The sequence below is a fragment of the Camelina sativa genome, chromosome 18, assembly GCF_030686135.1.
Source record: "Camelina sativa cultivar CO46 ecotype springtype chromosome 18, ASM3068613v1".
Taxonomy (NCBI): Eukaryota; Viridiplantae; Streptophyta; class Magnoliopsida; order Brassicales; family Brassicaceae; genus Camelina; species Camelina sativa.
The window spans coordinates 16,112,614-16,139,720 of NC_141897.1; the positions used below are offsets into that span (position 1 = coordinate 16,112,614).

Consider the following 27,107-nt stretch of genomic DNA (forward strand, 5'->3'; position numbering starts at 1 on the left):
TATTTTAAAATTAGGATACACTGAACAATCCCTAAATATACGATTGGAAACTAATTTTCAAATTTAGAAAATTTACATAATTATCAAAAAAAGAGATTTATACACTTTTTTTATATTTGATAGTTTAGAAAAAAATATTTAATATATATATATTTAATATGATACACCTAACAAACCCTAAATCTTAGATTGAGATTTTTTTAAAATATTTATAAGGGGAAATTAAGGGGAGGTATTGGTTTAGGATTTAGAAAGAATTTTAATGACTTTAAAAGTTAGGTAAAATATGTTGTGTTGTGGATTTATAAAAAGTTATCTAAAATCTTGATAAATCTAGTGTTATTAGACTAAGAGTTTTATAAAATCATTAAAAATTTTATGTTATTCAAGTAAAACAAAAAAATCTTGGATTGTTAATGAATTCAAATTTTATGTTATTGGTTTAGGATTTTATATCATTTCTTTCATAACAAAAGTCATGAAAACTCTTTCATCAAATAGAATGATTTTACAAGATTAGAAAAAACAAATTATCAAGATTTTAAAAAACTTCTTAAACAATCTCTTAGAATCTTTCATTTTTAACTTTTAATTTTCTATGATTCTAACAATCAGCAAGAACATAAAATCATTAAACCTAAACCAATACCTCCCATAATTTTACAAAAATTAAAAGATTAATATAATTATGAAAAGAAAAAAGAAGATTTACATAATAAATAATTGTTTTTCAAAAATGTTTAATATAATAATAATACATCTTCACATCTTATTATTCTTTTCTTCTCTCTCTCTCTTACCTTTTTCGCTGGAACTGTTTTTTTTTCCTTCTCTTCCTTCCTTTCTCTCTCTCTCTTTTTCTCTCTCTTCCGTCTCTGGGCTTCTAGGGTTTGTCCTCACAGTCTTCGATTTGCCGCTTTATCCGATCACCGCCGCCGAGATTTTAGGTAAAAAATCCTTCTTCCTTCACTTCATCTATTCAACTTTCTCCTAAAAGATCCCATCTTCGGATTCATTACTTCCCAATTCGCGTTTTTTGATTCGATCTCGATTTCATTTAGTCGTTAAATTTTTTTTTTTTTAAGTTCGTTTCGTTTCGATTTGTTCATTGTGTTTTTGTTAGGATTTTGAACTCGTTCGTATCTGGGATTAAGCAGCTTCTAGATTTTTATTGATTTATTTTGTTCTCAAGTTGATTTGGTCTTTGTTAGTAAAACTCAGTTGATTTCTTTGCATATTCGATTTCGTGCTCGGATCTGTTGTTTTTGCTGTTTCAATCGAGTTTTGTAGTCTTTTAACTCTGGGCATAGCTCTTCTTTGTAGTTTGATTGATCCATGACGTTTTTGTTTGTTTAGTTTAGGCGTCGGCGATAGTGATTTAGGCAGTTTTGGGTTTTTTGATTCGAGATTGTAGCGAGTCTCTTGTTGTTTTTGGGAATTATGTATGATGAGAAGGAAGTTATTTTCAGTTTTAGCTAATTCCGTTGTGTTGGTTTGCAGATAAAAACATATATGTCAATGGAGGTTACCCAGTTGCTCATTAATGCTCAGTCGATTGATGGAACTGTACGTAAGCACGCTGAAGAAAGTCTCAAACAGTTTCAAGAGCAAAACCTTGCGGGTTTCTTGTTGTCTCTTGCTGGAGAGCTTGCGAATGATGAGAAGCCTGTTGATAGCAGGAAATTAGCCGGTTTAGTCCTAAAAAATGCTCTTGATGCTAAGGAACAACACAGGAAGTATGAGCTTGTTCAGAGATGGTTGGCTCTAGACATGTCAACAAAGTCCCAGATCAGAGCTTTCTTGTTGAAGACACTTTCGTCCCCTGTACCCGATGTTCGCTCAACTGCATCTCAGGTCATCGCCAAGGTTGCAGGTATTGAGTTGCCGCAGAAGCAGTGGCCTGAGCTCATAGTATCTCTTCTCTCCAATATTCACCAGTTACCAGCTCATGTCAAGCAAGCCACTTTGGAGACTCTTGGATACCTTTGTGAGGAAGTGTCACCTGACGTTGTCGAACAGGAGCATGTAAATAAGATACTCACGGCTGTTGTTCAGGGTATGAATGCTGCTGAAGGTAATAATGATGTTAGACTTGCTGCAACCCGTGCTTTATACATGGCTCTGGGATTCGCCCAAGCAAATTTCAACAATGACATGGAGCGTGATTATATCATGAGAGTTGTGTGTGAAGCAACCCTGTCCCCTGAGGTGAAAATTAGGCAGGCGGCTTTTGAGTGTTTGGTATCTATTGCTTCCACATACTATGAAAAGTTGGCGCATTATATTCAAGATATATTCAACATCACAGCTAAGGCTGTAAGAGAAGATGACGAGTCTGTTGCTCTACAGGCAATTGAATTCTGGAGTTCCATTTGTGACGAAGAGATTGACATCTTAGAAGAATATGGTGGTGAGTTCGCTGGGGATTCTGATGTTCCGTGCTTTTATTTTACTAAGCAGGCTCTCCCTGGGCTTGTGCCTCTACTGCTGGAAACTCTTCTTAAGCAAGAAGAAGATCAAGATTTGGATGAAGGGGCTTGGAATATTGCAATGGCAGGTGGGACATGCCTCGGTTTGGTTGCTAAGGCAGTTGGTGATGACATTGTACCACATGTCATGCCGTTTATTGAAGAGAAAATATCAAAGCCTGACTGGAGAGAGCGGGAAGCTGCAACCTATGCTTTCGGTTCCATTTTGGAAGGCCCTTCGGCAGATAGGTTGATGGCGATTGTTAACGCAGCGTTAACATTTATGCTCAATGCTCTAACAAATGACCCAAGCAACCATGTGAAAGACACAACTGCATGGACCCTTGGTCGGATATTTGAGTTCCTTCATGGTTCAACAATCGAGACACCAATAATTACCCAGGCAAACTGCCAGCAGATTATCACAGTACTGATCCAGACCATGAAGGATGCGCCCAATGTTGCCGAGAAGGCTTGTGGGGCTCTATACTTCCTTGCTCAAGGCTATGAGGATATCGGCCCCAATTCTCCATTAACACCCTACTTCCAGGAAATTATTCAGTCACTTCTTTCTGTTGCACACAGAGAAGATGCAACTGAATCACGCTTGCGGACAGCAGCTTATGAGGCGTTGAATGAAGTTGTCAGGTGTTCGACTGATGAAACGTCGACCATGGTTCTGCAATTAGTACCTGTGATAATGTTGGAGCTTCACAATACTTTGGAAGGGGAAAAACTTTCAATGGACGAGAGGGAGAAACAAAACGAGCTGCAGGGACTTCTGTGTGGATGCTTGCAGGTCATCATACAGAAATTGGGATCTGAACCAACCAAGTATATGTTCATGCAGTCTGCAGACCAAATGATGGGACTTTTCCTGAGGGTGTTTGGCTGTAGAAGTGCAACTGCACATGAGGAAGCCATGCTTGCCATTGGCGCTCTTGCTTATGCAGCAGGTCCTGATTTCGCCAAATACATGCCTGAGTTTTACAAGTACCTGGAAATGGGTCTTCAAAACTTTGAAGAATACCAAGTGTGTGCTGTTACTGTGGGTGTTGTTGGAGATATCTGCAGAGCATTGGAGGACAAGGTTTTACCTTATTGCGACGGGATTATGACGCAGCTTCTGAAAGATTTGTCCAGCAACCAGTTGCACCGATCTGTGAAACCACCGATATTTTCCTGTTTTGGTGACATAGCGCTTGCCATCGGTGAGGATTTTGAGAAGTACCTGAGGTATTCAATGCCGATGCTTCAGAGCGCCGCAGAATTATCTGCTCACTCATCTGGAGCTGATGATGAAATGACGGAGTACACAAACTCATTGAGAAACGGGATCCTTGAGGCTTATTCAGGAATATTTCAAGGTTTCAAGAATTCTCCCAAAACCCAGCTCCTGATTCCTTTTGCACCCCATATCCTCCAATTTTTGGACAGTATATACATGGAGAAAGACATGTAAGTTTTTTTCAACCCAACTGAATTATATATTAGTGCTAAGCTGGTAACAGTTTTTTAATTTTGTGATAAATGTTGTGTGACAGGGACGAGGTGGTGATGAAGACAGCGATTGGGGTCTTAGGAGATTTAGCGGATACACTAGGGAGTCATGTGGGTGGTTTGATACAACAGTCAGTGTCAAGTAAAGAGTTCTTAAACGAATGTTTGTCTTCTGACGACCACACAATTAAAGAAGCAGCTGAATGGGCGAAGCATGCCATTACCCGTGCCATTTCTGTTTGAAGGCTCTTCTTTGCCTTATAAGAAAGAAAAAAAGAAATTTCTTTTGCTTTTTTAGTAAAGTCTGCATGCATCTCTGGGTGGGTTGAGTCGGTCGGGGAGGGGTAGAGCTGCAACAGCCGAGTCACATCAGCATCATCAACATCATCAGTTTCATTTGCATCATCAGCATTACTGGGGGGTCAGTCAGGGAATCATTGAGTCGAGGATGGGGGAATGATGAGTTTTGGGTAAATAATGAAACTGGAGGAGTCGCGGGTGAAACTTAACCGGTAAGGAAAGCCCTGGGAGTAGAAAGAACAGGAGGAGTTGTGGTCGTTTTCTGGTGGTTTTGGGGACAAAGTATTACCAAAAAAAGGTTTCATCGAACATCATAATACATTCAGCAAAATTGTTTTTCTTTTTCTCTCATATGTTCGTTCTTCAACCCCTTGAGGAGGGAAGGTCTCATGTTTTTATCAAGTGGGGGCATTATTAGAGGACAATCCCTTGATTTTTTTTTCTTCTTTTCTTTATTATTTGGTTAGTTGCAGTCTTTGCATCCATTTTGTTTTTTGGGGGTTTGTATGTTTGATTAAAGCATTATTTACATTTTATTTTTATATGAAAAAAGTTTCACATGTCTATATCTTCCCTTGCTATATGCAGTTTAGGGGTTTTGCATACACACTGTTTTTGTTTATATATACATTGTCACATACAGGAACGTTATATTATATGGTGTCATGTCTTAGGGTCTTCAAGAAGAGGTCCACATATATTTGAATACAATGAACTGTTTTCAATCTTTTAGATTCCATCATTTGATTGGCTCGAACTATATGGGAAAGGTCACATGCTAATAGGAGAAAAATGTCCTGCCTTACTCTGCTTCCAAAGAGTCAAGTTAAGAAGAAGAAATCACGCTGCTTTGAAAAGTTTATGATACCTCAATTTTGATTGTTTGTATTAAGATTTTACGTTTCAAATGATCCTTTTATGTTTAGTCGTTCTAAACAAAGGCCAAACGCAACATATAAATCAGTGTTCGAAACAAACTAAACCATTCAAGTTATAGTTTAGATTTTATGTTTTGTATGTTAGATTCGATATTGTTTAAAGTTGTTTCTGAAGTCTTGAACTCTTATTATAATGTCAAAGTCATTACACAAATCTTCTTCTAAATCTTTAGAGTATATTTTTACTTCATTGCGATGACATACTCATCAAGATCTCTATTCTATCTTCCATATACAAAAACAAAAACAAAGAAAAAGATAGATAATAGCTAAACATCCAAGAGAAATAGGTCACGCCACTCACTTGAAAAAAAAAGATCGGTGGTAATTAGAAAAAGGTCTTTTCTATTGTCAAAAAGACTGTCCAGCAGTGCACACAAGAAAAAAGAAAATGAGAAAGATACATTTCTGTCGTCCGCGACGATTTTTTTCATATTCATATAGTATCATTTACGGCGTGAATACTTTATGTTGAGACTTTAAACTCCATACCACCGAAAGATACACGATATGACTTATGGGAGTCGTCAGCTGGAAACTGCCAAAATATGTGAAAGATCTTTGACGGTCCATATCTCCCGAAAATGCTTTACCAAAAGAAACAATACTATCAATAAATCCATGAACATTTTGTGGGAAAAATGAGCTCCAATTTTTATGTTAAGGTTCTGTTTATAGAATTATAACTACTCTTAATTATGAGGTGGAGTGTGTATATTAACACGAAGGAAATATTAAAGAAAACTAGTGAAAACTGTGAAATTATTAGTTTTATATTTAAACTTTAGACGTACATTTTCGTCGTCTTTTCAGAGTAGTCGACGACATTGGACAACAAACATACATTATTTCCCAATAAAACACATTTAGTGGTTCATTAGTTTAGTTATTAATCACTCTTTTTAAACGCAACATATAATTGCCGACACATTGATTTTGTTTTCCTACTCATGTTTTCCCTTTATTCCCATTTCTTTGTTAATTCATGCATATTCTTAAACTACCTTTATACATAATATGTGTGGCTTCGGACGGAAGGGTTATTGTGTATTTGTACATGTGTTAATTAGCCTGTTAGGTAAAGACTATAATAGTCCCAAACTCCCAACGATTTTGTTTACGCAATTTACTAGTTTTGTTGTATGTGTGTAGTCTATAATAGTTTAAGAAGGGATGATTTATTTAAGATAAGGATAACTAAATCAAAATAATAAGAGAGTGGTAAATGTAGATTATAAAACTTCTTCATGAATCGATCCAAATTTTGAATATGATGGTGTCTATAAAATTTTGTTAGGAATGAAAGACCATATGTTCTATAATTGTGAGTTTATTTTTAGGGTAAATGCTCTTGGATTATCTGAGATGTAGTAGAATTATGGGATTTATCATTGAGGTCATAAATATTATGAGAAACGATGTTTATTAGTATAAAATAAGATTTTGGGGGATAGTGGTCTCTCACTGTAATGGGTCACTTAAAAAGGTGCACTTCCTTCTCTGATGCATTTGCAGGCCACTCGCTATGTCTGTCTCAATCTTAGTTGACTTCTTATAAAGTTGTTGAAGGCCGCAATGGAAGGATTAGTTCCACTATTTCTCTTTATTTCTGTCAAATTATTTAGTGTTTGGTACCACGGCTTTTTAAATCTGCCCTAACCATCTTTTGTTGACTTCCTAATTATTTACCTAAATCCACTTGTGACAAGTTGTGTTTACCATGTTGGTTTAAGCAAGTAACTTTTTTTTACTAATTTAGTCTACATATGCATCTGTATTATGCTTATCATCCATGTTCAAGTATTTAAATGTATCAGTGTATTCAATAGAAAACCCAAAAATATCAGTCACGAAAAGGTTTTACAAATTATTAAACCATTCATAGTGTTTTCTTTTTTTTTTGCTAAATAAATTCATAGTGTTTTCAAGTTTGGGTATTTGTAGGGTCTTTGTCTGAAAAGCATGTACCCTTGATACAAAACTTCACTTTCGTTTTGATGCATTAACAGCATTAAAACTAACAATAATTACGTACGAGTTTGGTATGATTCCATCTTGCTTTTCGATAATGGACCCAATTATCTTAGCAGAATTCAATTTCCAATAAAACTTTGCGTCGATAAGTAGACTTATGATCACACGTGGTGCACTCATCGAATACATTACAGCTGTGTGGGAAAAAGTAGTGAAAACAATGGGCTTAAAAGTTAAATCATGTAGATAAAAATTTAATCATGTAACCAAATGAAACTTTTTATTTGACAAAATATTGGTTTTGACTAAAACAGCACTAATTAGAAATACGAACTATCATAGAGAGTGTTTAAAGAACCCGGTTTGATTAGCAGCAACAACCGATTTGAATATGGTATAAGGAAAACAATTTTAGAAGAAAATAATAATAAGAGGGCACTACAACAAATATGCACATTGTTAACCAGAGAAAAACGCTATCATAGGTCTTTGATAGCGTTTTCATGAGCGCTGTTTTAGGGCACTGTTATTATATGTACCCCATATACAATAGCACTTATTACGTATGCTATGTTATAAAAATATAACATAGCTTTAAGAAATTGCTATATTATCAAGATCATAATTTTGAAAAAATTTATACAACATTTGTTTTTTCGTGCTATGTTATAGTTTTATAGCATAGCTCTAATAAACTGCTGTATTATCAAGATTATAATTTTGCAAAAATTTATACAATATTTAATTTTTCGTGCTATGTTATACATATCTAATATAGCTGTTGCGAAATGCTGTTTTATCTTGTTTACTGTGCTATGGTATATTCTTTTATCATAACGTTTACCTGTACTTTTATAGCATTTTCTGATATGTGATTATAGCACACATAACCTGTTTTATAAAATCTCATAAAATCTGATTAATAAACGTCTCAGATCCAAAATACATAACAAAAGTCTCAAGAACATCAGTTTACCATCAAAGTCTCAAGAACATCCAAAATAAACAAGCAATCTCAAGTACTTAACATTACACAATAAAACCATCAGTTTAAGACATAATGACCTTGTTCTCTGGCCAAGCAATGCAGGAGCTAAGTGCATCTTCAATAATCTCTATTTCATCGGATGGCCTCCAAACTTTTACATTTTTCACCTTCACAACATCTATCCACACTTTAACTGCATTAGAACCCAAGCGAGTAAAGTGAACCTTATGTTCTGGATCATTTGTTCCCCATCGTCCTTCAGCCACAACCCTATTCTTTTCAGTTAAATCCATCAACTTGCACTTCTTATTCTCCTTGGAAATAACTTTATTAATGCGCTGCCATGTTTACAATATAAACCATCAGTCATCATATAATTAACAAAAACAACTTCATAACATATGAAAACACTTACTGGAGACTTCCTGAGAGGAGACTGTGATGGTAAAGTATTCTTTATTGGTGATATTGGACCCGTTGCATCATCAACAGGAGACTCAGAACCAGATGCAGACTTAGAAGACATAGATGCAGATTTGGCCTGCGATGCAGCCTTTGAAGCTGTTGCTGAAGTTTTGGACTCTGTAGCAGACTTAGAAGCTGTGGCTGCAGACTTGGCCTTTGATGCAGACAAAGAAGCATGTGATGTAGCATTCTGACCAGTTGGAGTTGAGGGATTTTCAAAATCAACCTTACTCAGGGGCCAAGATACGTAAGCCATCAAACAGTCCTCAAGAAATGACATTTCAGCTGTAGGTCTCCATAGTGATGTATCAGGCTGCTTTACTGAATCCACAAATACTTTAACTGCTTTTGGTCCAAGAGGAATTCCGTTAACCAACGCACTTGGTTCTTGTGTCTCCCAACGCCCCTCAGCAACAATGACGTCACCCTTAGACAAATCCAATAGTTTACATTTGTTTCCTTGTATACCCTGTTAAACACAATCAGTAAACAAATCCAATATAATTAATTAGCATTATAGACAGGGGTAATACATTGCTAACACATTGCTAGAAATTATAAATACCATAGGGGCAATGTCTTCCATTTGGATGTTGTTGTCTACCAGTCTACACTTATCAGTTGGCCATGCGATTATATGTCCAACAGCTTCTTTCATATGAAAGATCTTTTGTGCAGGTCTCCATAGAAATGCATCTGGTTTATATGCAGCTTCAACTAACACTTTGAGATCATAAGGGCCAAGACGACAGTCATTCACTATGTCATCCGGATCAGAAGAAAGAATCCGACCCTCACCAACATTTTCATCAATGTCAGACCAATCAACAAACACACACTTAGGATGTGCTCTTTTGTTTACACTCTGCAACAATTTCATGAGCAACTAAGAATCATAAACGACACTAAGAAGAATCACTTAGCTGATATGAAAAGAAGTAAGAATATGTTACTCTTGCAGCTGAGTTTTCATCCATTTCAGCTTCTGGTCTCTGTAACATAAACAAAAATAACATCAATTTATATTACTCTAACTGGCTGATGAATAGTAGAGAACTCTTAAGTATCTAACCTGATTCTTGATTCTGCCAAGTTCACTTTCCAAGGCATTGACCTGTTTTACTAATTTTACTTGCCGCTCTTCCATTTCAGCCATACACTTGCTCTGCATTTGTAAACAAGCTAATTTGGTCTTACTCATGCCTCTACCCATTGCCCTCAGCCTACCAGAATTGTCAGGTCCTAAAAGCTTGGCGAGGTGATCTTCATCTGGATTTGTTAAAAATGCTGGAGCATCACTTCCACCAATTTCAGCTGCTTTTTGCTGAAAAACATAAAGACAGTTTCAGGTTTTACTAGTCGATAACACACTATTTACTGGTGTACAACTCTATTCAGACTTACAATCAAATCAGCTGCATTCGTATCTACTGGTGTACCATCCTTTTTGGTGCGAGACTTGATCCAAACATCTAGTCTTGTCACGCTGGAAGGATCTTCACTTTCAGCTTTCTGTTCCAGAAAACAAAATTTCAGTAACAGTACAAGCACTATGTATAATAATAAACAACATAGTTGTAGTATATATGCTTGCCATTTCTTCTGTTAGTCTGCTGATCCCTTTACGACTAGTGGTGTGAGGTATCTGATTCTTTCTTTTTGCTTTATATTTCTCACTCACGGCCTAATAATGAAACATGTTAATTACTAATCACCAATCAACTACTAAACAATTATAATCACAAGTAATTACCTTAAATGCAGCACTAGTTTTGAGTTTGACAAATTTTTGCCAATCAACAGGACCAATATTTGGTGGTCTCAAATTCATCCTCTCTTGGTTATTTGCAGCCAAATTTATAGCCTTCACCGTGACAGACTTGTGTGATCGCCACAAATGTCCCATCTGGTGAATCACAGATATCCTTTGCCAATCTTCATCAAGCTCAAACCTTGCCTGCATTCACTTACACTCACACCATAACTATAAAAGTAAACATGTTCAATTGAGAGACTTTTTAAAAACAAAAAAAAATTCTTGTTACCTGAACAGATCTCCAGAGAAGTGTTTTAAGATCTGGACTCACTTTCTTCCAGTTAGGTATGTTGATAGGGATGTGTTCTCGCATCAATGTCCCTACATATGATGCCAACTTGACTGACCCTGGACCAACCGCTACTCCAAGTACATTGTAATCAACTTTCACTCTAACAGATGGATCCTTGGCTAGGTTTTTCATCTTTGTTGGTCCTCGTTTTCTTTTACGCGTAGCAGGCTGCTCATGTTCTTCAGACAACACAAACTCTCCTACTGGTTCTTCTGGTTGCTGTTGAGTTTGTGGTTCTTCGGAATGATGCTCCTCTTCCTCCACATGCTGTTCTGTTGCTACAGGTTGGGCCTCCACATGCTGTTCTGTTGCTACAGGTTGGGCCTCCACAGTACAAATAAACTCAGGTTCGTCATCATCCTTAGACTTTCTCTTTCTTTTTCCTCCACCCTTCTTCCCTCCAACCTTCTTTTTAGTTCCACCCATTTTAATTCACCTGCGTAAACAGAAAATTAATCACTTAGAACAGAAACTTAATCACGTAGAACTTATATAATAGAATACATCATAAAATCTACAACATTCAACAAACATCAACCATAAACAAAAACATATATATATATATATATATATATATATATATATATATATATATATATATATATATATATATATATAAATGAATCAAGAATCTACTCTTGCACATATATGCCTTCACAATCAGATCTAGCATATTCAGCTTCATCCATTTCAGTATCCATGTCAACATCTACTGGCAATGGACCAATTATATCTGCATTTCCAGACTGAACATCTTCTTTACTATATCTTCTTGAAGCACCTCTCATAACAACAGACCAACTTGATCCATCTTCACTTGAATAAAATACTTGCTTTGCTTGAGATGCTAGAATATACGGATCCTTCTGAAAGCTTACTTGGCTCTGATTTAAGTTAACAAGTGTGAACCCATCTTCCACTTTAACTCCATTACCTTTTACTGCCCAGTTACATCTAAATATCGGCACATAGAACACATGGTAGTCCAACAATATGATGTCAGTAATTCTCCCATAATATGACACCAAATCAACTACTTGTGAAGTATCCTTAGCACTAGATCTACACATAGCCGTTGCCTCATAATAAACACCACTGTTCTGACTCTGCCTTTCAAGTGAGTATGTGTGAAAACGTTGTCCATTAACTATATAACCAGTATAGGACCTTGCAGTACACCGTGGACCATATGCTAGCCATTTAACTATGTCTTCATGTCCATCAGAAGTAATAGATATCTACAAAATTAAACAGACTAATCAAAATTATGAATGAGTCTACTATAGATTTATAAACAGACTCATCATACTCTTGATCAAAAAATTCAGCAGCTTTATATAACTCAAAAACTTCCTCATTCCACTGAGTTGGTTTACTTTGAAATTCATCTACTGACTTCACATCTCCATGATGATACCAATCACTATGCACCTTGTATGCCTCATCCATCCCTCTTATTACAAGATGCTCAACCACAACACTGTTTAACTGTCGTACTACATTACGACAGTCTTTACAAGGACATATTATCATTTCTATGTCACCTAAAGCCGCAGACACATCCCTTACAAATTTCCAAGCTCCACTTTTATAACCAGGATCAGCTCTTCAATGGATAATTAAAGAAAAAAATCATAACTAAAAGAACATCTTAAAGTATCCAAACCCAAAATAAAACCTAATTATGAAATATAATTCCTTACCTGCATAGATGCACCCATGCCTTGTCCAACATTATATGTTATAATATAAATTTTAACCTTTATAGATAAAATAGAGATACATATTATACAAAGCTCACATTAAGCAACAATTCAGACAATACTGCACTACTTCAGACACATACAGATGCTCTTAAACCAATATCTAACTGTGTAAAATCTCACTAATCTAATCACTATTTATACGAATCAGACTCAAAGGACAAAACATAGCAATCACCAATATTCGTGTGTAATAATAATGTTTAACTATTGGTTGAGTGATACTAACCTGTTGTGTGAGTACAGAGAAATGAGAAGCTTCAGTTCCCCAACATTTCAATCACCAACACTTGGGAAAAAAAAAAAATCGTTCAGTTTATGAAGGCGCAAATACTCAAATCCAAAAGCTATTTTTGAGTCAAATCTGTAAATAATCGAACCCTAACAAAACAGATGGATTCGAAACTCCACATTCTCAAAATCTGTAAATAATCGAACCCTAAAAAACAGATAACGAAATAAATCTAGATAAATCGAACCCTAACAAAACAGATAACTAAATCTGACCCTTATCGAAATCAAAAGCTGTTTGAAATCACAAATAATCGAAACAAATAACGAAATTAGGAGGAAGAAGAAAGACATGCCTCAAAAATGGATTCGAGCTATCAATTGCGATGGATATGGAGATTTAGGGCGAAATTGGGGCTTTTCACAAACGGCGAAATTGGGGCTTTTCACAAACGGCGATAAAACTGAAGAATTGATAAGAAATTTAGAAGAATTTGAGCACACACAGAGAATTTAGAAGAAGAAATCTTCTTAGGTTGAGCTTAGGTTGTAACGAGAGAGAGAGAGAGAGTGTGTCGAGTTTTTGGGTTTTTTTTTTATTTGGCGATTAAGTGAATAATTTCACTAAGTATTGGCGGACAAAAGTCACTTTTGTTTCCCGCTACATAATTTTCCTATCATAGCGTTAATAAGATGCTATTAAAAAGTAAGCGAAAAAAAATCTCATCTTTCATAGCAGTGACGGAAAATGAGCTATATCCGTCTGCTATCAATGTACATATTTGTTGTAGTGGGGAATGATTTGAAAATTTCTAAGTAAAATAAAACCTACATGTAAATAACTTTGACCGATATATATATATATATATATATATATATATATATATATATATATATATAAGATCAAAGTAAAACAATACTAGTATCATAATACGTGAAAGTAATACCTATAACTGAAATGTTAAGACGAGTGGTAAACTTAGTTGGAAGCTAAGATGAACCAATAAAATTTGGTCCTAGTAGTATATATGGATGGTCAAGACAGGAACTTCCACTTAAGTTAATGAATTAGGTCACTTTTCTTGCATTAAACAAAACTATTTTTTCAATTATGAATTTGAACCACATGAATAACCTTATCGATCGGATGGCTTGGCTTGGATTCAACTTCAACACAATTAGTAATTTTTTGGCCTCCCTTAATTCTTGGTTACAAGATCATATCTAGTGTGTATAAAATTTCAAACGGCATTAATTGATACTGTAGTTGGCCAAATAATTTAAATCTTGCACCCTAGAAGGTTGAAATTTTTTGTGTTAGCAAATATTTAAAGAAATTTCCAATGTGTTTAAACTTTTAAGCCATCTCCATATTTCAGGTATGCCTAGCAAAATAGATTTGTAATTCAAATGGTTAGCTCCATATATAAGTTATAAGAAGATATCTCGGTATTCATAAAATGTTAAGATGATCATATAAATATGTTGATGTTGTGATGTAATATCTAAGACCGTCTAATTAACATAATCATAAGATATAAAAATTATAGTATATATTTTGAAATTTGAACAATGTCATGCGAAAAAGTGTACGGTAATTAGCTATACGTTTTTTGTCCACAAGCATAATTAGAGAGGTAAACCGTAAGCTTTAAGTGTTCCTTTCTGGGAGATGTAACACGATCAACAGTTGAGTTGACTTTTTTTATCAACTTTTTCTAGGGTTTGTGGGTTCATTGCGTTAACCCAATATCTTCTTATTCATCTCATTATTCTCTCTTTTTTTTTTTCATGCTACTATCATCACCATTTTGATGTTAGCCTCACCACTGATTTAAACTTCTTTATAAAAAAATGAGATAAAAACAAATTATTGATATTCACGTGATATTCTTATTTTAAAAAGGTTAGTTTGATAAGGGCTTTACATGTTTTTATCATTATCATAAACAGAACCAACCATCTTAGTCATGGTCATCATCATTGTCATAGTCACCATCATCACCATTACGACTATATGCTATATGGACCAAAACAGTTTCCACCACATAAACTTGACCGTTTATAAAATGGAAAGTAGCCTTCTCCCCTCTTCTCATATGAAAACCCATTTTCTCCTAATTTTCCATTGAGTAATTACATTCTCCCTTACACAAACAAAGGGTAATTATCAAAAACCATACAATATGCCTCTTAGGATTAAACCCCTATCTCTCCTCTTCCTCATACTCATTGTTTGCTCTTCATCACTAGGTAAGCATATTCCTATTCAATCCTTCCTTATTTAGTTTTTTTTTCTTGTTTTTTTTTCTTTGTTTAAAGGGTTAACTATATCGAATTTACGTCCCAATACAATCCATCTCAATCCGAAATCAGCTTATGATATTAGAATTTAGTATCTTCGTCTTTTCTTGATCGTTAAGCTGAGTGCCTCAGCCTACCTTAATACACTTCGTAATTTTACTGTTATATTGGTAGAGTCACACGATCGAATACTATTTCATTTCTGTCATTTATATTAGAACATATCTAAGTATCTAGCTAACCTTTTTTCGCGTTGCAATAAATATGAATCCGTTTTAACTAGAACATGTATACTCCGCTGATACAATGTTTTCTTTTAGCCATAGTGGAAGGCTCTATCCAGATCGGAGGCTCAAAGATTCATGAGATAAGTTTCAAGCTCTACAAGGTATATACATGTTTATCTATGCTTTTTCTACAAGAAAAAAATGTTTATATATGCTTACAATTTTAAGGAATGTTATGTCTTGCGCGCGTCCAAATATTGACAAGATCCATACTGGTTTGTTATTATAAAGAGTGAGGAAGTGGGAGCGAAGAAGATGAGCCATAGGAAGTTGATGTTCCACTCCACAGCGGACTACGACGATGCAGGACCCAACCCTAAACACGACCCAAGAAGAAGGCCCGGAGGCAAGGGTTGAATCATCAACAACAATCGTGTCTCTCTCTCTCTATCCTATATATATAAGCTAGCATATAATATATAAGCACATGCACTACTAATATTTATAATATGAATGTATGTATGTTATGTTTTGTATCCTCCTTCTCTGACTCTTTTTGTTAGAAGATGAGATATCAGTGTACAATACCCTTCGGAAACGCGTTCGTCAAAGGAGGATTAATGTCAAGACGACATACTAAATGCTATTTATTTAACATATATATAGAATCATATTCTGTGTACTTCGTAATATCAGAAAATAAATAAAGAGTGTTGTGGTTATTTTTAGTATACAGAGCGAATAATCATCTCTACAGTCTGATAATAACGACAACGTAATCCAAAAATCAGAATTTAATAATATATATAGTATTTTACATAGTTGATCATTTCAACCCCAAACATATAATATTTAAAAAATTTACCAGTTGGACTAATTAAAACAAAATAAAAAATGAAGATATGTCTATAATAGCATGACAGCAAAGTACAATTAAATGAAGAACGATTGCAAAAAACAAAAAGAGTGCGCATCCAGGGAATCGAACCCTGGTCAGTACCGTGGGAGGGTACTATGATACCACTACACCAGATGCGCTTTTGCTTTCTTCTCTTCTATTTGTATAATTATATAATAGAGTACAAACTTACTATGTCCATCAATCCATGAATGAACACAAAAGCACTTGGGGTTGGTTGTAAACTTATAATTGTTTTGCAGAAACACACATATTAACACAGAGATATGTCTATGTAGATTATTGAAGAACAAAGAAAATGCCTTTTGTTTGTTACAGAATTTACAAGAATTGATTATACAACAACCTCATAACGCTCCTCAGTCCTATCCTTCAACCTTTACTTTGTTTTCAATTTTTCTTACATCTTTGTGTCAAATCTCAATTCTTACATTTATATAAATACATAACACATACAAAACAAATCTTTCTCTCTTCTCTCTATCGGCAACCCAACACAAGTCTACCTTCTTCGTTTATTGTCGCGTTCCTACATATCTTCTGAAGGTCTATGTAACCAATGATAGTGTCCTCAAACACCACATCCTCCAAATTTGCCTCTTCGAATGTCGAACCTGACAACACCGTGTTCCTGAACACCGCACCTTTCAGATTCGATTTCCCAAAATTAACCCGATCGATAACAGCATTCGAGAAATCCACCCCTGCGCAAGGATCAAAACTAAGCATTACTTACCCCACACATGCTTTCCAAGTTTCAAGATTGAAGTGCTACATGTAACAAAATTAAGATACCTTTAAAGCTTGCTTCAACGGCATAAGCTTTTGACATAACAACCTCAGTCATGTCAGCACCATCAAACTTGGCACCTACCATCAAGGCAGCAGAGAGAGTCTTCCCTTTGAGGTTAGTTTGATCATTTGTGTAGTCGCAGAACCTAAGATCCAGCGGTTTGTCATAGACACCATTAGCTTGACCTATCGTGTTACCAACGAATGCTTTTTCACACCGGTCTGGTTCCGTTGATAGCGGAGGAAGCCTCTGAAAAAAAAAAATAACAAACCCATTCTTCATTACTTCTTTAAAAATTCTCAAAACATTACCAAATCCTTAAGCATTCTAAAACCAATCCATAAAGCTTTAGAATTTGGTTTCAGTGGACAGAACCTGGTTAGCAGCAATTACAGGAGAAGCTATTGTAAGAGTACAAGCACAAAGAGCAGCGCAAGCGATACATCCAAGCTCCTTTATAGACAACAAACTCTTCTTGATACCTACACCATTCTCTCCTCTGTTTTCTCCAACTGACAGAGAGCATAATGCAAAATTTTAAAGCAAAATTTTGGGTCTGATTAGAGTTTTGAATCGAATAACCAAGAAGAAAAGATGCGTTTATACCGGAGCAATGTACTGTTGTTACTAAAGATCTCGGCTCACGGCGGAGTTTTAGGGAAAAACACGGCGAAGATAGATTATTCCTGGTGAACTGAACAGGTAGCGAAGCCATTTGAGAAAATGGGATCGGATGTTTCAGATTTTTTTTTGGTTTGTTCGAACTCTTACGGACAACCGTAGAGTTTTATCAATTCGTTATGGATCATGCCTATGACGTGGCATGACAGATCATAATATCACAAACTGTTTAGCCCATTGGGCCGATTACTATTTGGTCCAGTTAAAAACTACTGAATGTTGACTTTATGACCACGCATATATATAATTATATATGTATGATTTACATATTTCAAAAACCGGAATATATATTTTTCTAAGTTTATTGGATCCTTCTAGGTCAATTAGAACCCTAGATTTAGAGCTTTATATATATATATATAAGCTTTTAGTTCCTTAATTTACTAGTTACCGCGTACGTACCTTGAGACCATGGCTCCTTGGTCTTCGAGAGACGATGAACTCACACGTGTACAAGAACAGATCCAACAGTTGACGACGGAGGTGCAAGCTCTCGCTCTCAAGCTTGATAATTACATCAATTTTCATCGGCCACAAGAAAAACCCGATGAAGAAAACTGTTAAACTCCGGTACTTCATGGCAGACGATCAGCTCAAGAGCTTCTCGACTGGATGGTCATGGTCAGAGAGATGGTTGCGATGAGATTCCGAACTTGGTGGTCGCAACTAGTAACATTGCGGACACGTTTTGATGATAAACCTAAAATCTCTTCGTGGGATAAGTTGAAGAAGAAGATGAGTGAAACGTTCTTACCACCCAACTATGATCCAGAGATGCCCCAAGACTTACACATGTTGCTAGAAGAATTTTATAAAGATTCGCTGTCCACGGGCGTTGACATGAATGAGTCAGACCAACATCAACATGGGGGCTTGTGGCAAAAGTTCCGACACCATCTCAACTTGAAGCCCTTCACTACTCTTGCAGAAGCACATCGACAGGCCCGCATCGCGGAAGCTAAGAAGAAGATGGAATTTATCATAGAGGTGTTCGGGTTTTTCTTTGTGTGGTGGTGTGTGGCGACATTGGCGACTGTTATATTCTTATACTGTTCTAATAACTACTCTCTCCTTTTCATAATATTGGATGTTTTGGATAAGTATTTTTCTTTCATTTTTCAAGTTTTTATGCAACTTTAGGATTAATTTTATATACTCCTATTATACTATTGAGTTTGATTGGTTGAATTTTTAAAAAGTAGACAGTATTCTTTTCCTAACTCAGGGAGGAAGTATTTCATTGAGATCTTACTTTTTTCTCAAAACCCTGAGTCGATATTAACACATTGCACACGCTACCTGTTTTTTTGGACACAATCACACAACACAAACTCGTAATTACATTAGTTGTATACAATTGGGGGAAAGAAAAAAAAAAGAAGTTTTACTGTATACTACAAAATAGTATACAACTACAATGCCCCGGAACCTCCATAGCTATATATAATAATGAACTCATCTACACGTTAGAAAAATCAAATTACACTATAAATCAACGAATCAATAATCACTACGTTAGAAATTTATCAAATCAAAATCCTAATTTAAGAAAAAGGATCTAAGGAGAAGCCATTGGAAGATCTTTCTTGTGGAAGTAACGTCAACATCTTTCTCTTTCAGCCACTACTTTCCATGATCACTTGCCTCTTCTTTTATTAGGACCCTACGTACACTCGCCTGTCAATTTTTTCAGACAAATCCGTACTGTCTAAAAAACTCTCTCCAACCGCCACTAATTGCCAAAAACAGAAACATCTGTTCCTTATCATCCCCGGCGTCTACATCAACCGATTGTCAAATCTTCCACTGAGACCACTTCTTGAAAGATTTTCTAGAGGATCATCATAATCTTGAGAGGAAGTAACACTTTTTGACTAATTTGATATCTCCAGAAATCTGAGAGTGGACCCACCATAAGCTTCAAGATCTGCCAGAACCATGTGCTTGTGCCTATCAAGAAAGGAACAATCGCATCTGATTGTTTTTTTTCTTCTTCCAAAGTTAGGAAAACGAAACCGGTTTTCTCAAGTAGTCACAGGCAAACCGTAGTTCTGAAATGTTCTGATCCGTCCATCCCAACCGCCTGTGACTATGACCATACCCCATGATAGAGAGCTAGATGCTCTCTGGTAAGAGGATTTGAGAAACTTGTAATGAGATGCATTCATCGCGGATGTAGACAGAGGATTTACAGGTAGGTTTTCTTCTGGCCATGTCGCGCTTCCTTTGGATATTGATCCGGGGACATATCTTTCGTTGAGAGAGAAACAAGAGGGGGAAGAAAACGGGAGAGTTGTGTTATGATCTGAGAATCCACACCAGGTTGCTGCAACGGATGCATTGGTGGAGAAACGTTCAAAAGATCGAATCTTTTTGCTTTGTGAAGAACAATCTGACTCCTCATCATTACTCCATATATATACATTGGAGTCTTCACAAGCTGAAACAATGTGTTTCCCATCAGATGTAAGAGACGCTGATGTGAGGCTTCTCGTCTTGCAAACACCTAGAGGATAACAAAATAAAACAGAGATGAGCTTAGTTTAGAATCAATCATGGATAAGAAAATCAAAGTTGTAGGTAGCATAAGAAGCAACACATACCTTTGTATTTTCTGACGACATTGTTGCCTTGAAGAATTCTGACTTTGGAATCCGCGGAAACAACCAGGACTTTGCTTGGCTCTTGTGGTAAGAACTGAAAAACAAAACATGCAATCGATTTGTTAACATCTCACAATGTCAAAGAGAAATAAACAAAGTATCAAGACCAGGGGATAAAAAGGAGACATTACCTGAAATCCAGTTATCCGTTTATTGGAAGACTTCTTTTTGTTATGCAAATGTATCTGAGAGTCCAGTTCTAGATATTCTCCAGACATGCTAAAGGACCTGCAGCTTCCGGTCAGACAACCGATGATTCCTCCCTGTCCATCCGGACGATAACACACTGCGGATATAATGTCTTTAAGATCAGCCCAATCAGTAACGTTGCAACCAGAAATGTTCCAGATCCGAACTTTTCCATCAATTGAACCACTCATGAAATAATTCTCGTTTACAGGGTTAAACTGAACAGATGTTACTGCAGAAAAAAGAAAGTTGCAGACGACAGCTAAAGTCAGATCAATATGGTAACAGAGATTTGTTTTTTAAATGTTATCACCCAGAGGAAGAAGAAGCATACCATAACTATTGTGAGGGAAAACTCCAAGACAATCATTGCTACCGACTTTCCAAAGCCGGACAGTTTTATCCATTGACGCCGAGATAAGATACTACATTAGGAAATTACATAACAAATGCCTCAGTTTTTAAAACTTCCATCTAAGCAATAGTTGCATGTTAGTAAGAAAAATGTAAAAGAATTTGGAAGCTTACATTATCTTTTGACCATGAGATGTCCAAGACTTCACCAGTGTGCCCACGGAATTCATATAACGGTTTATCCATTATCCGGAAAACTTTAGAAGGGAAGACAACGCAAGCCGAATCAGATGTTTTCCTGAAACTTTCTGTAGGCTTCTTTGATTTTTCCTCATCCACCAAAACCGGTTTTAACTGAGAAAGATCATTTACCTCAAAGTACATAGACGAAGGGTCTATCTCGCTCAGGCCATCCCTTCGTAGTCTAGATCTCTTATCCTCCACGACTTTCCACACGCGCACAATCCCATCTTCACCAGAACTTGCAAGAAACTTCCCATCGCCGCTAAACTTCAACGCCAAGATGGCCCCATCATGAGCTTTAATATCTTGGCTCTGATAAAGAGCTGAAAGCTCCTTCGCCTGTTTCTTACATTGCTTAACCTTAACTCTTGAAATCACATCACCAAAACCAGAAGAAGCTCTCATTCTACCACTAGATTCAACCTTTGTATCAGCAGTACACCCCATAGACCGCAGCCTCGTAAACCATCCCTTCTTGAAACTCGTGACTAACCCCGCGATACTCCCCTGCTTCTCTGTTTCCTTCACCTGGCAATACCTGGAGTTAGAACATGATGCCATTGAAGAGCTTTGTCTCCTCGTTACATCACATCCACCCACATTTTTGTCTACTCTCAAAGACAATTCCTCGGAAACTTCAACACTTGAACCAGACGAAGAAACTTCACTAGAAGAAGAAGAACTGCTAAAACCTTCAGATCTCCTCTCCTCAGCTTCAACAGAATTCTCTTGAGCTCCATCAAAGCAAGACTCCCCATTAGCCACAGAGACAGACTCCTTGGATTGAACACGATCTTGTTCAACTCCCATCCACTCCAAGAACTTCCTCCGCCTCTCCACCACACTTCCAGGTGAATCATTCCATACATCAAAACCAAAACCACTTGGATTTGATGCCATCATCATCATCTCATCGTTGGCATCGAAGAATTGCAAATCTTCCTCTTGAGACAAGTAATCCATTATAATTATTATTCCTTGAGGGTAGTTCAATCCATAAACACACAGAGCTTAAAGAAGAATGCTTTTTCTTTCTTTTTCTCTCAAAAGAGGAACTTCCCCAACTGCCAGTTTTGCTTCCAAACAAGCAACCTACAAGGCAAACTATATATAAAAGTTTAGAAAATAATATTAAAAACTAAAAAAAATAATCGTAAGAAGTTTACAAATGAAGCAATCACAGAGTTCGAGACAAAACGAGTTCACAAAATAAATAAAAAGAGTTGAACATCAATCTCAACCCAAAAACGCATTGAATCTAGTCTTTTATCTTCTCAGAGGCATTTCCACAAACAACTTATGTGGTAGATCAATGTGTAAGCAAAACGAAACCAAAAAAAAAACCATTTTTTGTAAAAAAAAAAAAGGGTTTCGTTTAAGCAGCACACAGAGAAGCTGAATTAAGCATAGCAAAGTGAAAGATCTCATTTTTTAGATCCTAAGCAAACAAAAATGCGTGAGCACAAGCATCATCAAATTCATTAAAGTAATGGAAATTTATAATAAAAAGATTAAAAATCGCATACTTGTGTTTGTTCGTCTTCACAAGGTTTCTTCGAAATTGGAACAAACACATCCCAAAGAAGTAGCAGCAGCCAGCAGTGGTAACAAAGAGAGTCTCTATTAACCAAAACCAGATTAAAGAAAAGAAAGAAAAAAAAGTAAAAGAGACAACTTTAATTATTTAAAAAAAAAAAGAAGGATCAAAGTTTTTTTATTTATTGAAACCCGTGAAGAAGACAGAGACAATAGAAGAAGAAGAAGAAGAAGAAGAATGGATTTGTGTTGTCCGGAGAGGGAAGAGATGAATTGTGAGAGTTTTCGTTTTAGGAGACGAATCTTTTTTTTTTTTTTTTTTTTTTTGTGTATGCCCGTTTGATATGCCTTATTTAACCTCTCTGTCTTTATTATTACAACTTTTTTTTTTTTTTTCTCTTTTTATGATGTTTTTTTCCTGTTAATCCATAAATTATTCGGGTAATTTCATCTATTAATTAACCACACGAGGCACGAGTCCATTTATATATTTCCTTGTAATAATATATCATTGTTAGTAGTAGTAGTAGTAATCTCTCCCCGTGCTCTCTGTCTTTTAGTAGCATTTGTTCGTTCCATTGAGGAGGAGATTTAGTTACCGGTGGGTAACATTACTCATCATCATTGAACTAGATTCTTGATTAACATTCTGGTTATTATATGGTTAGTTTGAAGAAACATCTATTTCACCGGTTTTGCTTCACAATTTTTGGTAGGGTTCAATCAGATTTATTGTCCGTTTTAGGTTTAGGACCGGAACAGTGAAAGCCAGCGAGACCAAGCTCTTCTGATGATGTGCTTTTAGGTGTTGAAGCTATTGAGATAAGTTTTTCATGTCGATCAAGAGGTTCTCATAACTGGGATTTAATTTTTCATCAATATTAGTTTTTAGCCTTCTCTGTTGCTAGTATTTATTTTCGTGTTATTAGGTTAATTTAGGTAGTCTAAAAGATGATTTCACTCTGTGTCATGATGTATTATCTATCTCGTTGTAGTTAAAAAATGCAATGGTTTTCGATTAGGTAGCGTTGGATCCGTATAGTGTTCTAGGCTGTATTTAATCAACCATTCCATTTGTTTTGGTCAGTCTATTGATGTTGAGCCCAAAAAAAATTACACATCAATCAAATCTCTTTTCATCTGATTAGTTTACTACTACTAGTTATCAATAATTATATTCGTTATGCGTAGACATCTCTCTCTTTTTTTTTTTTTTACAATAATAATATTTTGTGGTACATGCTTTGTTGGAGCCCACATATCTGCATGATGACTACGCGGCATGTTCCCCATTCGCTTTGCCTCTCTTTTTTTTATCGTATTGATTCTAAAAAACTCCTTATTATGATCTCACAATTATATCTGTCATATTAACAACTTAATCTCCACTTGTTTGATACCTTAATTATTCGTCTTATTTGTATTAAACTATATAGTTCTTCTTTTACTACTCTGTGATTGTTTTGGCAGCACACAGGGAATATTTGTTACTGCTACTCTTTAAGGTGATCATCATGTATAGAGATTTAGATTAAAAATAATTGAATTTTCAAGTTTGGATAAATCGGTATAACGGTAACAATTTGGAGAAATGATTTATTACAAGAGAATTATATACGTTGTAAAAAAAAAAAAAGAGAATCATATACTGTACTATTTAAAAGAGTGGTGAGACTTAATGATGTAATCATCTAACTGGACCATCTAATATAAATAACTAAACCGACAAGATTAAATCGAGTTGTACTATATATGACCTTTTAAAAATATATTAATTACTAGTACTAATTACAGGCCCGTCATGGCTGAGCTAAGTCTGTCTTCCTGTTGAAGCAAATTCAACAAGTAGACATTAACAAATCAATAATTAATTTAAATAATGGAATGATGAAAAATACTGCCTTTGGAGTTTGCAAAGGCAGATTACCTGGATTCATGCAGGCTTGTATTGTAAAGAGAATATCTGTTGTCCCATTTACATCCCACTTTTTTTTGTACTTTTTTATTTTGAACTCTCTTAATATTTGTTTACTTAATATCGGTTAAACAAAAGATCTTCAAGTATATTTCTTGATAGTAATGATATTATTATACATGCATCACTATATCATACTATATAATACATACTATGGGCAAGTTGGTTTTCTCCTCCTACTATTTTTTTCATCTTCATCCGAGAGGACCGAGAGCCGAGACTCTTCTAAGGAATTATATTAGAGATATCTGAAACCTTTTATATATATACAAGCACATTATTATTTTTAATATACGTTGGAATATGCACTTTAAATATATATCTTGAATAATTCTTTCTATCTCCATCACAATTTATACCATGAAATTGACTTGGTTATATATAACAATAAGCTTTGAATAAGAACAACGGATATAGCAGTCAACACTTGTTCATGTACCATTTTTTTCATTTACAAGTTTGTCTGTAGTAACACAATTCAAATATTTGGATCGTTTAAGAGGTGTTATTAAACGAAGAAACATGTTGGCTTATTGACAGCCATCAAAATTTTATCCTACAGTATCTAGAATTACTCTAAAGTCTAAATCTTATCTCCTTGTAAGAGATATTAAAAATAGTTTTATGTCCAAGTAAAAAAGAATTGTTTGTGTCCAAGTAAAAAGGAACTGTTATTAATTCATCAGCATGTGTAGTATCTATAATGTGCTGATATGGCTTGCCAACTAGGGAAGCTATCGAATACAACAGTTTAAAGCGCACGACCATCCATCTTATATTATATATTTATTGTTTTAGGATTACTATATAGTATATACAGTATACGTATGAATATATGTTATTATATTTGCATATTGGTATATCGAGTTAAAGAATAATATTTCAAATTGATACGGTTCATAGAATGGCCACTTCATTGCTTTAGTTGTTGAAACGTTGATATTCTTCCTTCATGTTCGTCAAACTCAACCAGATTCTCCTAACCTTACCAGCTTCATTATTATCTCATTATATAGTCCTGTCACTTTTCTTATTCATTTTAATTTTTGTTTGTTTCTTTAGAACAACAAAAATAAGTTTAAGATCATGGCTTATGATTTATCAACGTGAATTATAAATCACAAAGATATCATAGAGTTGTTTCATTGAAGTTTCCAGTTTGTATTCATACTAATTGTTTTGTGTTTGTAATAACATTAGAGTTTGAAAATGACTAAACACTAGTTAGTCTCTAGCACCAACTTTATATAGCTAAATCATTAGTAACACATGATAAGAAACAACTTATTAATACTTAATTATTATTTTTTTTTTAATATCCACTTTTGATATCATTATTAATGCTTAATTTATATCTTCTTATTATTCTTATGGTGCAATGAGTAAAAATGTAAACATTAAATCATCTGAAGTAGTAAAAAGGTGATTAACCTTAATTATTTAGATGAATAAAAACCTCGATCCGTCACATGCATGTGTCTAATTTCATACCAAAAACAAAAGACATACTTCAATTTATTTTATCTAAACAGATATTTTCATCTGTGTAGATATATTCATCAATTCGTAAATAGATTGAAGGAAGAATAATGCTGCGATTTAATATTGATCAAGATAATGAAATTATATATACTAATATACATGTTTTGGAGTATTGGCCTTTAAATAACGAAATGACTAGTAAAGGGGTGATTCACCTTAATTCACTCTGCCGACATTATTATAAACAAAACTAGTAAAATAGTAATGTAATGCTTAATAATCTCGCCACCGTATCATTATAATGATAGTTAGTTCATTAAGTATATGGAATAATCTTGTAGACTGAATATATATATATATATATATATATTTATATAAAACATTGTCTTGGGATAAAGTAAACTTACGGAATATCTTACTAGGTTATAGTATATTTAACATTAATAAAGACATTAATTTAAATTATTAAAAATTTGCATGTCATGTTAAAATGCGCGCGATCCTTATCCGGAAGATTGGTTAATCTGTTAATACAGCTATATACATATCCATTGTATAATCAAAGCTTCAATGTATATATATCAGCAATATATTTGAATTACGTACGTGTACATGAGTACATCGCATAATTAGTGTATACTTACTTACAAACTAAAAGAGAAAATTACGTAGGCGCATTCTTTGTGTTGTCTTTTCCCGACGTGGTTATAAAACTACAGACGTGTTCACTTGCGATATTGGACTCATAAAACTAGCACCTTCGCTTGTATTGTACGGACTCTGACAATATATTTTGGACCCACTATATCATATAATGGACCGTAGTATCTAGTAGCCATTCGTGAATAAAGATTGAAGATACTTATGAATTTATACATACGCGTATATGGGTGTCGGTGTACGTGAAAATAGTCAAAGTTGACTTCGGAGTTTGGGAGAATGAACATGGAGCTTCACTAGTCTCTATGTTGATGATAGTTATGCGACGCATCAGATTATGATATAT

At 35.1% G+C, this 27,107-nt stretch overlaps 5 protein-coding genes and 1 non-coding gene across 9 annotated transcripts; 2 read left to right on the top strand and 4 right to left on the bottom strand.

Annotated features, from left to right (window-relative positions):
* Positions 1–745: 745 nt before the first annotated feature.
* LOC104761365 (importin subunit beta-1) lies at positions 746–4,832 on the top strand. Its single transcript, XM_010484444.2, has 3 exons — positions 746–947; positions 1,501–3,926; positions 4,013–4,832. The coding sequence occupies exons 2-3, from the start codon at positions 1,513–1,515 to the stop codon at positions 4,209–4,211; spliced, it is 2,613 nt and encodes an 870-aa protein (XP_010482746.1). The 5' UTR covers positions 746–947; positions 1,501–1,512; the 3' UTR covers positions 4,212–4,832.
* A 3,242-nt stretch (positions 4,833–8,074) lies between these two features.
* On the bottom strand, positions 8,075–13,509 carry LOC147922959 (uncharacterized). 2 transcript variants are annotated; one of them, XM_087497452.1, is made up of 11 exons: positions 13,092–13,353; positions 12,734–12,793; positions 10,679–11,177; positions 10,387–10,590; positions 10,228–10,317; positions 10,038–10,145; positions 9,706–9,957; positions 9,587–9,625; positions 9,199–9,498; positions 8,584–9,102; positions 8,075–8,506 (listed from the first exon to the last, which is right to left on the bottom strand). In XM_087497452.1, the coding sequence occupies exons 3-11, from the start codon at positions 11,165–11,167 to the stop codon at positions 8,231–8,233; spliced, it is 2,277 nt and encodes a 758-aa protein (XP_087353578.1). In that variant the 5' UTR covers positions 11,168–11,177; positions 12,734–12,793; positions 13,092–13,353; the 3' UTR covers positions 8,075–8,230. The 2 variants fall into 2 exon arrangements, with proteins under 2 accessions (XP_087353578.1, XP_087353579.1); XM_087497453.1 differs by lacking the exon at positions 12,734–12,793 and having other exon boundaries at positions 13,092–13,509.
* A 1,314-nt stretch (positions 13,510–14,823) lies between these two features.
* Positions 14,824–15,997, top strand: LOC104761366 (uncharacterized). 2 transcript variants are annotated; one of them, XM_010484446.3, is made up of 3 exons: positions 14,824–14,988; positions 15,366–15,427; positions 15,558–15,997. In XM_010484446.3, the coding sequence occupies exons 1-3, from the start codon at positions 14,922–14,924 to the stop codon at positions 15,681–15,683; spliced, it is 255 nt and encodes an 84-aa protein (XP_010482748.1). In that variant the 5' UTR covers positions 14,824–14,921; the 3' UTR covers positions 15,684–15,997. The 2 variants fall into 2 exon arrangements, with proteins under 2 accessions (XP_010482748.1, XP_010482747.1); XM_010484445.3 differs by having other exon boundaries at positions 14,827–14,988; positions 15,360–15,427.
* A 236-nt stretch (positions 15,998–16,233) lies between these two features.
* Positions 16,234–16,304, bottom strand: TRNAG-CCC (transfer RNA glycine (anticodon CCC)). Its single transcript has one exon. It is a non-coding gene; the product is annotated as a tRNA-Gly (tRNA).
* Positions 16,305–16,553: 249 nt separating this feature from the next.
* Positions 16,554–19,069, bottom strand: LOC104761367 (thylakoid lumenal 17.4 kDa protein, chloroplastic). Its single transcript, XM_010484447.3, has 4 exons — positions 17,585–19,069; positions 17,354–17,490; positions 16,981–17,227; positions 16,554–16,889 (listed from the first exon to the last, which is right to left on the bottom strand). The coding sequence occupies exons 1-4, from the start codon at positions 17,691–17,693 to the stop codon at positions 16,666–16,668; spliced, it is 717 nt and encodes a 238-aa protein (XP_010482749.1). The 5' UTR covers positions 17,694–19,069; the 3' UTR covers positions 16,554–16,665.
* An 8-nt stretch (positions 19,070–19,077) lies between these two features.
* Positions 19,078–23,064, bottom strand: LOC104761369 (WD repeat-containing protein YMR102C). Of its 2 annotated transcripts, none has more exons than XM_010484448.3 (6): positions 22,635–23,064; positions 21,040–22,212; positions 20,846–20,936; positions 20,454–20,743; positions 20,263–20,356; positions 19,078–20,165 (listed from the first exon to the last, which is right to left on the bottom strand). In XM_010484448.3, exons 2-6 carry the CDS (start codon positions 22,069–22,071, stop codon positions 19,684–19,686), a joined length of 1,989 nt encoding a protein of 662 aa, XP_010482750.1. In that variant the 5' UTR covers positions 22,072–22,212; positions 22,635–23,064; the 3' UTR covers positions 19,078–19,683. The 2 variants fall into 2 exon arrangements, with proteins under 2 accessions (XP_010482750.1, XP_010482751.1); XM_010484449.3 differs by having other exon boundaries at positions 21,040–22,200; positions 22,635–23,020.
* Positions 23,065–27,107: the final 4,043 nt, after the last annotated feature.